The sequence below is a fragment of the Cheilinus undulatus genome, linkage group 9 (genome assembly GCF_018320785.1).
Source record: "Cheilinus undulatus linkage group 9, ASM1832078v1, whole genome shotgun sequence".
Classification (NCBI taxonomy): Eukaryota; Metazoa; Chordata; class Actinopteri; order Labriformes; family Labridae; genus Cheilinus; species Cheilinus undulatus.
Genome location: NC_054873.1, coordinates 34,829 through 48,716, shown reverse-complemented (window position 1 = coordinate 48,716; position 13,888 = coordinate 34,829). Strand labels below are relative to the sequence as shown.

The following is a 13,888-nucleotide window of genomic DNA, read 5'->3' as shown; positions in this document are numbered from 1 at the left end:
GATATAGACTGATATTTGCAGCTGATATAGACTGATATTTACAGCTGTTATAGACTGATATTTACAGCTGATATAGACTGATATTAACAGCTGATATAGACTGATATTTACAGCTGATATAGACTGATATTTACAGCTGATATAGACTGATATTAACAGCTGATATAGACTGATATTAACAGCTGATATAGACTGATATTTACAGCTGATGTAGACTGATATTTACAGCTGATATAGACTGATATTAACAGCTGATATAGACTGATATTTACAGCTGTTATAGACTGATATTAACAGCTGTTATAGACTGATATTTACAGCTGTTATAGACTGATATTAACAGCTGATATAGACTGATATTTACAGCTGATATAGACCGATATTTACAGCTGTTATAGACTGATATTTACAGCTGTTATAGACTGATATTTACAGCTGATATAGACTGATATTAACAGCTGATATAGACTGATATTTACAGCTGATATAGACTGATATTTACAGCTGTTATAGACTGATATTTACAGCTGTTATAGACTGATATTAACAGCTGATATAGACTGATATTTACAGCTGATATAGACTGATATTTACAGCTGTTATAGACTGATATTTACAGCTGTTATAGACTGATATTAACAGCTGATATAGACTGATATTTACAGCTGATGTAGACTGATATTTACAGCTGATGTAGACTGATATTTACAGCTGATATAGACTGATATATACAGCTGATATAGACTGATATTTACAGCTGATATAGAATGATATTAACAGCTGATATAGACTGATATTTACAGCTGATATAGAATGATATTAACAGCTGATGTAGACTGATATTTACAGCTGATATAGACTGATATTTACAGCTGATATAGACTGATATTAACAGCTGATATAGACTGATATATACAGCTGATATAGACTGATATTTACAGCTGTTATAGACTGATATTAACAGCTGATATAGACTGATATTTACAGCTGATATAGACTGATATTTACAGCTGATATAGACTGATATTAACAGCTGATATAGACTGATATTAACAGCTGATATAGACTGATATTTACAGCTGATGTAGACTGATATTTACAGCTGATATAGACTGATATTAACAGCTGATATAGACTGATATTTACAGCTGTTATAGACTGATATTAACAGCTGTTATAGACTGATATTTACAGCTGTTATAGACTGATATTAACAGCTGATATAGACTGATATTTACAGCTGATATAGACTGATATTTACAGCTGTTATAGACTGATATTTACAGCTGTTATAGACTGATATTTACAGCTGTTATAGACTGATATTAACAGCTGATATAGACTGATATTTACAGCTGATATAGACTGATATTTACAGCTGTTATAGACTGATATTTACAGCTGTTATAGACTGATATTAACAGCTGATATAGACTGATATTTACAGCTGATATAGACTGATATTTACAGCTTATATAGACTGATATTTACAGCTGATGTAGACTGATATTTACAGCTGATGTAGACTGATATTTACAGCTGATATAGACTGATATTTACAGCTGATATAGACTGATATTTACAGCTGACATTGCTGTAGATTACCATTTGCAGCCTCTTTAGGGGGCACCAACCAATAGCAGTTTTAAAAGTGCTGACTCATTTTTTTGACCTGAGACACAGCAGAGGAGTTGACAGTTAGGTGGGGTCAGAGAAACAGGCCAGTGATGTCACATTAATACCCCCGTTCTCAATCTGGACACTCTGATTAGATTAAGGTATCTTAGGCTGTATCCACACTGATGGCCTTATTGATCCCCTCTGAAAACTCTCTGGGATCTGATTGGTTATTTGTTACCACCATGCTCGAGCAGAGGTCGTGGCGGTCGGGACCCCCATGGGGGTCGCTAGAGGCCTAAAAAATGAAAAATTTTTATAGATGATTTCAATCTGTATAGTTCATCAGTGTTTTTATGAAAAAAAAGTCTGAAATTTGTTAAATATAAAACAAAATATGGTCATTTGGTGAGATTAAAGCTGAAACTAAAGTAGTGTTCAAAAAAGCTTTCCACTAAGTCTGCACACAGGCCTACCTGCAGATTTGGCTGGGACCCTGATAAACCCAGAGAATGGACCCCCACAAACCCAATGGAACCCCATAAACCCAGAGAATGGCCCATGATAAACCTGAGAATGGACCCTGATAGACCCAGAGAATGGACCCTGATAAACCCAGAGAATGGACCCTGATAAACCAGAGAATGGACCCCCACAAACCCAGAGAATGGACCCCCACAAACCCAGAGAATGGACCCCGATAAACCCAGAGAATAGACCCCCATAAACCCAGAGAATGGACCCTGATAAACCCAGAGAATGGACCCTGATAAACCAGAGAATGGACCCCCACAAACCCAGAGAATGGACCCCCACAAACCCAGAGAATGGACCCCCATAAACCCAGAGAATAGACCCCCATAAACCCAGAGAATGGATCCCCATAAACCCAGAGAATTGACCCTGATAAACCCAGAGAATGGACCCTGATAAACCCAGAGAATGGACCCCCATAAACCCAGAGAATGGACCCCCATAAACCCAGAGAATTGACCCTGATAAACCCAGAGAATGGACCCTGATAAACCCAGAGAATGGACCCCGATAAACCCAGAGAATAGACCCCCATAAACCCAGAGAATGGACCCCCATAAACCCAGAGAATTGACCCTGATAAACCCAGAGAATGGACCCTGATAAACCCAGAGAATGGACCCCGATAAACCCAGAGAATAGACCCCCATAAACCCAGAGAATGGACCCCCATAAACCCAGAGAATTGACCCTGATAAACCCAAAGAATGGACCCTGATAAACCCAGAGAATAGACCCTGATAAACCCAGAGAATGGACCCCCATAAACCCAGAGAATGGACTCTGTTGCCTCTGCTGACCCATTATAGTCACCATAACCCCTCTCTACCACCATTTATGTCCATTTTTCTGCCTCAGTTAACGAGTGTCAGGAACACCTTATATTTATAAACTTAGCATAAAAGTTAATGAAATGTGTGTTTGGTAGATTATTTCTTTGTTGGAACAATGCTTCTTGGTGATGAATCTAATACCATAGTAAAGCCTGTTTATTTCTCTTTTAAATGATGCCACATTTGTAAGGATCATGCATTTGTGAGATGAGCAGCAGAGCTGAGTGTTTGGGTTGGTCCATAAAGAATTTGCCAGATTTTCTCTGCCAATGCCAAACAGCTTATTCTGCCATTGACTCTTGTTTGGTGTTTGGATGACTGAAGTTTGAAGAAACAAGAAAGATTAACAATTTAACAATGTATTCATTTAACAATCAGGAGCCTCAGTAAAAGATCCAATCACAACTACAACACTGGCTCCTCCCTCTCATGTTGGTCACCAGTCTGACTCCTCCTCCTCACAAGTGTTAAGTGGTTGAGGTCAGGACTGCTAGCAGAACGTTCCATCCTCTCCACTCCCAGATTCTGGAGGTCTTCTCTGATAAACCCCGCTCTGTGGGGGCGAGCGTTGCCATCTTGTAGGACAGAGTTTGGTCCCTGACTGTGGAGATATGGGATTGTCACTGGTTGTAGAATCATCTCCATATCTCTCTGCATTGAGTGTTCCTCCAATGATGACCAGCCTGGTTGTTCCAGTGAGGGAGATGCCGCCCCACACCATCACACTGCCTCCACCTAAATATGTTACTCTATCAGTGCAGCAATCAGCATCAGTCTTCTCCACACTTTGACCCTATGATCCAACTGCTGCAGGAAGAATCTGGACTCATAGCTGAATATAACGTTCCTCCACATGTTCAGGATCCAGCTTAAAAGGGGCTGACGGTGAAGGGCAGTCATGGCCGGCCTCCTGGCAGCCCTATGAGACGGGAGATTGGCTGTTTAGTCTGTTCAGGATAGTCTGGGCAGAGAGCTGTCGGCCATATCGTCCTGTAAACCTTGACTGTAAATCTGTAGAAGACAGCCCACGGTACCTCAGTGCTGACAGGGGGAGGAAATGGTCTTCTTGGGGTGTGGTCTTCTTGGGACACCCACTTAGCAGCCTGACTCTGACATTCCCCGTTATATGGGACTTGGCCTTCAGGTTGGAGATGGTACTAGGGTTCACTCCAAACAATGACAAAACTTTGTTTTGTGGAACACCAGATGGAAGTTGTCCTATCACACGGGTCTATCCAGATCAGTCAAACATGGCATGATTCTTGGAGCAGACACCTACTGACCACTGTAGCCCCGCCCATGCTCACTTGGGGTACCAGAAGCTCAAAACAAGAGTCAATGGCCGAATCAGCTGTTTGGCATTGGCAGAGAAAATTTGGCACATTTTTCATGGGCGCAACCTACATACTCAGCTCTGCTGCTCATCCCACAAATGCATGATCCCTACAAATGTGGCATCATTTAAAAGGGTAATAAACAGGCTTTCCCTTCCCTGAGCTGCCACCTTAACGTGGTGGAGGGGTTTGCGTGTCTCAATGACCCTAGGAGCTATGTTGTCGGGGGCTTTGTGACCCTGGTAGGGTCTCCCAAGGCAAACAGGTCCTAGGTGAGGGACCAGACAAAGTGCAGCTCACAGACCTCATATGGCGGAGCGGCAGGACAGGAATCGATCTCCCTCGCCCGGACGTGGGTCACCGGGGCCCCCTCCTGAAGCCAGGCCTGGGAGTGGGGCTCGATGGCGAGCGCCTGGTGGCTGGGCCTGCACCCATGGGGCTCGGCCGGGCAAAGCCCGAAGAAGTAACATGGGCCCCCCCTCCAATGGACTCACCACCCGTAGGAGGGGCCATAGAGGTCGGGTGCGTTGTGTGCCGGGCGGCGGCCGAAGGCGGGGACCCTGGCGGTCTGATCCTCGGCTGCAGAAGCTGGCTCTGGGGACGTGGAACGTCACCTCTCTGGTGGGGAAGGAGCCTGAGCTTGTGCGTGAGGCTGAGCGGTACCAGCTAGATATAGTTGGTCTCACCTCGACGCACAGCTTGGGCTCCGGAACCAGTCCTCTTGAGAGGGGTTGGACTCTTTTCCACTCTGGAGTTGCCCTTGGTGAGAGGCGTCGAGCAGGTGTGGGCATACTGATTGCCCCTGGGCTGGCAGCCTGTACACTGGAGTTTACCCCGATGGACGAGAGGGTAGCCTCCCTCCGCCTTCGGGTGGGGGGACGGATCCTGACTGTTGTTTGTGCGTATGCACCGCACAGCAGTTCAGAGTACCCACCCTTTTTGGAGTCGCTGGAGGGGGTGCTGGAGAGCGCTCCCTGTGGGGACTCCTTCGTTCTGCTGGGGGACTTCAATGCTCACGTGGGCAATGACAGTGAGACTTGGAAGGGGGTGATTGGGAGGAACGGCCCCCCTGATCTGAACCCGAGTGGTGTTCTGTTGCTGGACTTTTGTGCTCGTCATGGAATGTCTATAATGAACACCATGTTCAGGCATAAGGGTGTCCACATGTGCACTTGGCACCAGGACACCCTAGGTCGCAGTTCGATGATCGATTTTGTAGTCGTATCATCGGACCTGCGGCCGCATGTCCTGGACACTCGGGTGAAGAGAGGGGCGGAGCTGTCAACTGATCACCACCTGGTGGTGAGTTGGCTCCGCTGGTGGGGAAGGATGCTGGTCAGACCTGGCAGGCCCAAGCGTAACGTAACGTTTGCGGCTTCAGAGGTTGCCAAGGCAAAAACCCAGACGTGGGAGGAGTTCGGGGAGGCCATGGAGAACGACTTCCGTACGGCTTCAAGAAGATTCTGGACCACCATCTGGCGTCTCAGGAGGGGGAAGCAGTATGCTGTCAACACCTTGTACGGTGGAGATGGTGCGCTGTTGACCTCAACTCGGGACGTGGTGGGTCGGTGGAAGGAATACTTCGAAGACCTCCTCAATCCCATCGACACGCCTTCCGATGGGGAAGCAGAGCCTGGGGACTCGGGTGTGGGCTCTTCTATCTCTGGGACTGAGGTCACTGAGGTGGTCAAAAAGCTCTTCGGTGGCAGGGCCCCAGGGGTGGATGAGATCCGCCCTGAGTTCCTCAAGGCTCTGGATGTTGTAGGGCTGTCTTGGTTGACACACCTTTGCAACATCGCGTGGACATCAGGGACAGTGCCCCTGGACTGGCAGACTGGAGTGGTGGTCCCCCTCTTTAAGAAGGGGGACCAGAGGATGTGTTCCAATTATAGGGGGATCACACTTCTCAGCCTCCCCGGTAAGGTCTCTTCAGGGGTCCTGGAGAGGAGGGTCCGTCAGATAGTCGATCCTCAGATCCAGGAGGAGCAATGTGGTTTTCGTCCTGGTCGTGGAACAGTGGACCAGCTCTACACTCTTGGCAGGGTCCTAGAGGGTGCATGGGAGTTTGCCCAACCAGTCTACATGTGTTTTGTGGACCTGGAGAAGGCATTCGACCATGTCCCTCGGGGAATCCTGTGGGGGGTGCTCCGGGAATATGGGGTACCGGACCCCCTGATAAGGGCGGTTCGGTCACTGTATGACCGGTGTCAGAGCTTGGTCCGCATTGCCGGAAGTAAGTCGGACTCGTTTCCGGTGCGGGTTGGACTCCGCCAGGGCTGCCCTTTATCACCGGTTCTGTTCATAACTTTCATGGACAGAATTTCTAGCCGCAGCCAGGGCGTTGAGGGCATCCGGTTTGGTGGCCTCAGGATTGGGTCTCTGCTTTTTGCGGATGATGTGGTTCTGTTGGCTTCATCAGGCCATGACCTTCAGCTCTCACTCGAACAGTTCGCAACCGAGTGTGAAGCGGCTGGGATGAGAATCAGCACCTCCAAATCTGAGGTCATGATCCTCAGTCAGAAAAGGGTGGAATGCCCTCTCCGGGTTGGGAATGAGACCCTGCCCCAAGTGGAGGAGTTCAAGTACCTCGGGGTCTTGTTCACGAGTGAGGGAAGAATGGAGCGAGAGATCGATAGGCGGATCGGCGCGGCGTCTGCAGTGATGCGGTCTCTGCACCGGTCCATCGTGGTGAAGAAAGAGCTGAGTCGAAAGGCAAAGCTCTCGATTTACCGGTCGATCTACGTTCCCACCCTCACCTATGGTCATGAGTGGTGGGTCGTGACCGAAAGAACAAGATCACGGATACAAGCAGCTGAAATGAGTTTCCTTCGCAGGGTGTCTCGGCTCTCCCTCAGAGATAGAGAAGCTCGGCCATTCGGGAGAGACTCGGAGTAGAGCCGCTGCTCCTCTGCGTTGAGAGGAGCCAGATGAGGTGGCTCGGGCATCAGGTCCGGATGCCTCCTGGACGCCTCCCGGGTGAGGTGTTCCGGGCAAGTCCCACTGGGAGGAAACCCTGGGGAAGACCTAGGACACGCTGGAGGGACTATGTCGCTCGGGTGGCCTGGGAACGCCTTGGGATCCCACAGGAAGAGCTGGACGAAGTGGCTGGGGAGAGGGAAGTCTGGGTCTCCCTGCTTAGGCTGCTGCCCCCGCGACCCGATCTCGGATAAGCGGAAGAAGATGGATGGATAAACAGGCTTTACTACGGTATTAGATTTATCAACAAGAAGCATTGTAACCACAAAGAAATAATCTACCCTAACCCATAAACTTTTGTGATAAGTTTAAAAATATCTATTAGTCAGTATCAGTAACAGCTACAGTTGGGGGGGTTACTTTCTAAGGACACTGTGGGTGAACTTTGACTCCACATGGTTCAAACACAGGGTTGGGTTTAATTTAAGTATACCTGCATAGGTGTTTTTGACTTATTTTACCCAGAATGCTACAGGGTTATCTCTACATGAACATACAGATGCTGTTGTCATGGTTACAGATGTTGTGTGGTTGTAGAGTTTCAGGGATGATATAGGAACGACTGAGAGGGTTAGAGACATCCAGGCTGAGTCAGCGGGACTGTTATTGATTATTGATTACTGATGAAAGCTGCAACACTAAGTTACCATGGCGAGGAGCATGTCCATGACCTCCTGGTTGATCAGGTTCTTGGAGTAATCGATCAGGATTTCTCCATCGTCCATCTGCAGAGTGGTGCTGTGACACAGAAAACAGAAGACTTCAACTGATGAAACAGGATGATCAATCACACTCATCAGATTACTGATCAATATATCTGATCAGACTACCGGTCAATACCTCTAATCAGACTACCGATCAATACGTCCAATCAGACTACCGGTCAATACCTCTGATTAGACTACTGATCAATACCTCCGATCAGACTAAACTATTTTTAGTATTTAAGGGAATGATCATTTTTACATCATTCTCATCTCTGAGAAAAACAGAGAAAAATTAAGAAAAACAGAGCTGTGAATGATTGAGTGTAGACGAGAACCTTCCTGCTGCAGAGAGTTTCTATCTGCTGTTTAAACTCAACGCTCATGTTTAGGAAATCTGACTGTGATTTAAAAACTGCAGTAGAACATTTCACTTTAATCTACATTCACATTAAAACCCAGAACTGAAGACAAACATGGAATGTTACTCCAGATAGCTTTAGTCTGGATGTTTGAAACATTCAATCTAAAATAAAATAATCTAAACTTTAATAGAAATGTGTCAATTAATTATTGATTAACTGGTTAACCCATGATATGGGCGTGGCTCCAATAAGGACTGATTAAATAAATGACTGATTGATAAATTGAAGATTTATTGATCTGCACACTAGTAGATGAGGTCTCCATGTGAGATCCATCAGAGAACACTGAGTCCTCTCAGTCTGAGTGAAACTACAGCAGCTCTGTTCACAAGGTTGGAAAGGTTTACCTCATCATTCTGGTGGTTTTCACTACTACTATTCTTTTATTCCTCTATTATTGTTCTTTTATTCCTCTATCATTATTCTTTTATTCCTCTATCATTGTTCTTTTATTCCTCTATTATTGTTCTTTTATTCCTCTATCATTGTTCTTTTATTCCTCTATCAATATTCTTTTATTCCTCTATCATTATTCTTTTATTCCTCTATCATTGTTCTTTTATTCCTCTATTATTATTCTTTTATTCCTCTATCATTGTTCTTTTATTCCTCTATCATTGTTCTTTTATTCCTCTACCATTATTCTTTTATTCCTCTATCATTATTCTTTTATTCCTCTATCATTATTCTTTTATTCCTCTATTATTGTTCTTTTATTCCTCTATCAATATTCTTTTATTCCTCTATCATTATTCTTTTATTCCTCTATCATTGTTCTTTTATTCCTCTATCATTATTCTTTTATTCCTCTATCATTGTTCTTTTATTCCTCTATCATTATTCTTTTATTCCTCTATTATTGTTCTTTTATTCCTCTATCAATATTCTTTTATTCCTCTATCATTGTTCTTTTATTCCTCTATCATTATTCTTTTATTCCTCTATCATTATTCTTTTATTCCTCTATTATTGTTCTTTTATTCCTCTATCAATATTCTTTTATTCCTCTATCATTATTCTTTTATTCCTCTATCATTGTTCTTTTATTCCTCTATTATTGTTCTTTTATTCCTCTATTATTGTTCTTTTATTCCTCTATCATTGTTCTTTTATTCCTCTATCATTGTTCTTTTATTCCTCTATTATTGTTCTTTTATTCCTCTATCATTATTCTTTTATTCCTCTATCATTATTCTTTTATTCCTCTATTATTGTTCTTTTATTCCTCTATCAATATTCTTTTATTCCTCTATCATTGTTCTTTTATTCCTCTATTATTGTTCTTTTATTCCTCTATCATTGTTCTTTTATTCCTCTATTATTGTTCTTTTATTCCTCTATCATTGTTCTTTTATTCCTCTATTATTGTTCTTTTATTCCTCTATCATTATTCTTTTATTCCTCTATCATTATTCTTTTATTCCTCTATTATTGTTCTTTTATTCCTCTATCAATATTCTTTTATTCCTCTATCATTGTTCTTTTATTCCTCTATCATTGTTCTTTTATTCCTCTATCATTGTTCTTTTATTCCTCTATCATTATTCTTTTATTCCTCTATCATTGTTCTTTTATTCCTCTATCATTGTTCTTTTATTCCTCTATCATTGTTCTTTTATTCCTCTATCATTGTTCTTTTATTCCTCTATTATTGTTCTTTTATTCCTCTATCAATATTCTTTTATTCCTCTATCATTGTTCTTTTATTCCTCTATCAATATTCTTTTATTCCTCTATCATTGTTCTTTTATTCCTCTATCATTGTTCTTTTATTCCTCTATCATTGTTCTTTTATTCCTCTATTATTGTTCTTTTATTCCTCTATCAATATTCTTTTATTCCTCTATCATTGTTCTTTTATTCCTCTATTATTGTTCTTTTATTCCTCTATCATTGTTCTTTTATTCCTCTATCATTATTCTTTTATTCCTCTATTATTGTTCTTTTATTCCTCTATCAATATTCTTTTATTCCTCTATCATTGTTCTTTTATTCCTCTATCATTATTCTTTTATTCCTCTATCATTGTTCTTTTATTCCTCTATCATTGTTCTTTTATTCCTCTATCATTGTTCTTTTATTCCTCTATCATTGTTCTTTTATTCCTCTATCATTGTTCTTTTATTCCTCTATCATTATTCTTTTATTCCTCTATCATTGTTCTTTTATTCCTCTATCATTATTCTTTTATTCCTCTATCATTGTTCTTTTATTCCTCTATCATTATTCTTTTATTCCTCTATCATTGTTCTTTTATTCCTCTATCATTATTCTTTTATTCCTCTGCTGTTCTCTGTTGGTCTGGACCTCCTGAAGGATGTGCTCCAGCGCACGTAGACGACCCCCCCCCCCCCCCCCCCACACACACACACACACACACACACACAAGGGAGAACTCCACCTTCCCTAACCCTCTCTCTAATCCTCACAGCTCTGTCTCTGAGGTTTATCATTTAGTGATCTCGTTAGATTTATTTATTGATGTTTAATCTCATCATTGACACGGTCTAAACACTGTTTAACCCGCTGCTTCCATCATCGGACGGCCCATGCTAACAGGTGGAGTCTGCTCCTCTACAGCTTCGACCTCACTCATCACAGCTGCCGACATGATTTCTAACAGCCTTTCTCTGTCTGTAGGTTAGAGTTAAATAATCTGCGGTAATGATGAGATTATTATTTAATAGAATAACAGATAATGAACGTTAACCCCGTTAGGCCTGATTCATTTATCAGGAAGAAGATCAACAGGTCCGTCACATTTCGGACTTTTCTCCTGTTTTCATCTTTTTAGCAGCTTCTGCTCCAACTGTTGATCACATTAAACCGGATCAATAACTGATTTTAGTGATGGATCTTTATTATTTAACGGACTCAGTCCACAGCTAGCTTAGCATTAGCACGGTTCAATCTTCATTATCTCATTAAAGACTAGAGAGAGACTCGAACTACCGAGTCATGGTCCGACTTGGAGCCTTTATTCCACATTTATAACCTTCAGATATAAATCGGGACGCGGAAATAGCACGTTAAGATCTGGGTGTTACGATTTAAAGCGGGACCGTGTTATTTGGAGACTTCAGCCGGAAACATACATGGTTGTCGCGGCAGCAGGAGTTCTCGGTTGTTCTGTTTCAAATTGTTACCGTGCTATCTGGTGACTCTTGTTCGTAGACGTTGAGAGACAAACCGAAGGCCTTCCTGCTGAGAATCCGAAGCTTCCATTTAAAATGTATTTCATTTATAAAGAGAAACTGTTAGCGGCGCTAGCTCGGTGTTACGGTCCAGCAGGTCCCCGTGTTGTCTGGTGACGTCTAGCGAGTCTAAAGGGCTCCTACTTGAGTATCAGATATGACGTTTAGACGTATCTTTGATGAAATAAGTTATAAAGGTATAGATGTGTTTTTATCTATAGCTATTATCGGGAATATTGTTTTCCACGGCGCCTATCGCTGCTGACGCATCCGGCGGAGGTCACTAGTTAACACGGTCACGGATTGCAGTGCAACACTGGCAACACTGTCCGATAACGGGCGCAGTGAATATAGCATTTAGCTACAGAGGGTTAGCGGTGTTATTTAACCCCTAGTGAGGCCTGTCGGGGCCTGCTGACGGTTCAGATCCAGGTTTGATCTGACAGGTAAGAACATCTCACCTGAGAGGGTCTGACGTCAGGGCCAGACCTCTGAGAGGTGCAGATGTTAGCATGACCTTGTCTAGGAGACTGTTCACTCATAGATAGTGGTCTTTATCGGGGCAGGTCTGAACTTCAGAGACACTACCAGGACCAGAGTCAGGTCTAAGGATTTTATTGATCTGGGATAATTAGATACTAGTCCAATCTCACAGAACCAGAACCAGAACCAGGAACTCAATATTAGGGCAGTTCTTGTTTTAATCACTAAAAAAGACGAACTCCTGAACAGCCACATGCACAAGTAGAGAGGAGAGAGGTTCCTGCTGATGATCAGACATTATCACGGTCTAATTTAGCACTTTAAACCGCTAATTAGACCGTGTTAATGTCTAATAATCAGAGACAGTTAAAAGTGTTTTAACCTCTAAATTAGACCGTGTTAATGTCTAATAATCAGAGACAGGTAAAACACCTTTACCTGTCTGTAATTAATAGACATTATCTCAGGCTGACTGAGTAGTTTAGACACCTCTTTGTGTTTTTAGACATTAACGCGGGTTATTTGTGCAGATTTAAAACAAAAACAAGAAAACTCTGTTCAAACAGCCTCCGTCCTCCCTGATCAGATCGATACCTTCATTGATCACCCCTTTGCCCACCTGTCCCCTACCTGAACTTGCTGAACCGGTCCTGGTCGGACTCGAACATGTCCCTCATGTTCAGCTTTCCCGCGTTCGTCTTGTACCACTGCTCCAGCTTCTTGTAGTTCGGGTCACTGCTGAGCGCCATGTTGGATGTGTTGGACGGTGTTTCAGGCGGAGGTTCCCCGGGTTTTAGCTGCTCTGACGCGGTGTGGTGTCAGTGCGGAGATCCGGAGGAGATGACCGAGCAGAGTCACAGCTGACAGCGGGGACGGAGGTGGTGACACCCGGGGAACCAATCACAGTGGACCCCGCCCTGTTCACATGTACTGAGTCAGGCCGATGTATGGAGGTAGATCAGTGCCAATAATACAGCCTGAATGTATGGAGGCAGATCAGTGCCAATAATACAGCCTGGAAGTATGCAGGCAGATCAGTGCCAATAATACAGCCTGAGTGTATGGTGGGAGATCGGTGCCGATAATACAGCCTGAGTGTACGGTGGCAGATCAGTGCCAATAATACAGCCTGGAAGTATGCAGGCAGATCAGTGCCAATAATACAGCCTGAGTGTATGGAGGCAGATCAGTGCCAATAATACAGCCTGAGTGTATGGTGGGAGATCGGTGCCAATAATACAGTACTGAGGTATGGAGGCAGATCAGTGCCAATAATACAGCCTGAGTGTACGGTGGCAGATCAGTGCCAATAATACCGCCTGGAAGTATGCAGGCAGATCGGTGCCAATAATACAGCCTGAGTGTATGGAGGCAGATCAGTGCCAATAATACAGCCTGAGTGTATGGAGGCAGATCAGTGCCAATAATACAGCCTGAGTGTATGGTGGGAGATCGGTGCCAATAATACAGTACTGAGGTATGGAGGCAGATCAGTGCCAATAATACAGCCTGAGTGTACGGTGGCAGATCAGTGCCAATAATACCGCCTGAGTGTATGGAGGCAGATCGGTGCCAATAATACAGCCTGAGTGTATGGAGGCAGATCAGTGCCAATAATACAGCCTGAGTGTACGGTGGCAGATCAGTGCCAATAATACAGCCTGGAAGTATGCAGGAAGATCAGTGCCAATAATACAGCCTGAGTGTACGGTGGCAGATCAGTGCCAATAATACAGCCTGGAAGTATGCAGGCAGATCGGTGCCAATAATACAGCCTGAGTGTATGGT

General features: G+C 43.6%; 1 protein-coding gene across 1 annotated transcript in view; it reads right to left on the bottom strand.

Moving 5' to 3' along the window:
- The window catches only part of LOC121515149 (glucose-6-phosphate isomerase-like), a 30,659-nt gene extending 17,678 nt beyond the window's left edge, over positions 1–12,981 (bottom strand). Inside the window, exons 1-2 of the mRNA XM_041795776.1 lie at positions 12,731–12,981; positions 7,942–8,032 (exon numbers count right to left, since the gene is read on the bottom strand). Of these exons, the coding sequence (XP_041651710.1) occupies positions 7,942–8,032; positions 12,731–12,849 (210 nt within the window). The 5' untranslated portion in view covers positions 12,850–12,981. The remainder of the gene's footprint in view (positions 1–7,941; positions 8,033–12,730) is intronic.
- Positions 12,982–13,888: the final 907 nt, after the last annotated feature.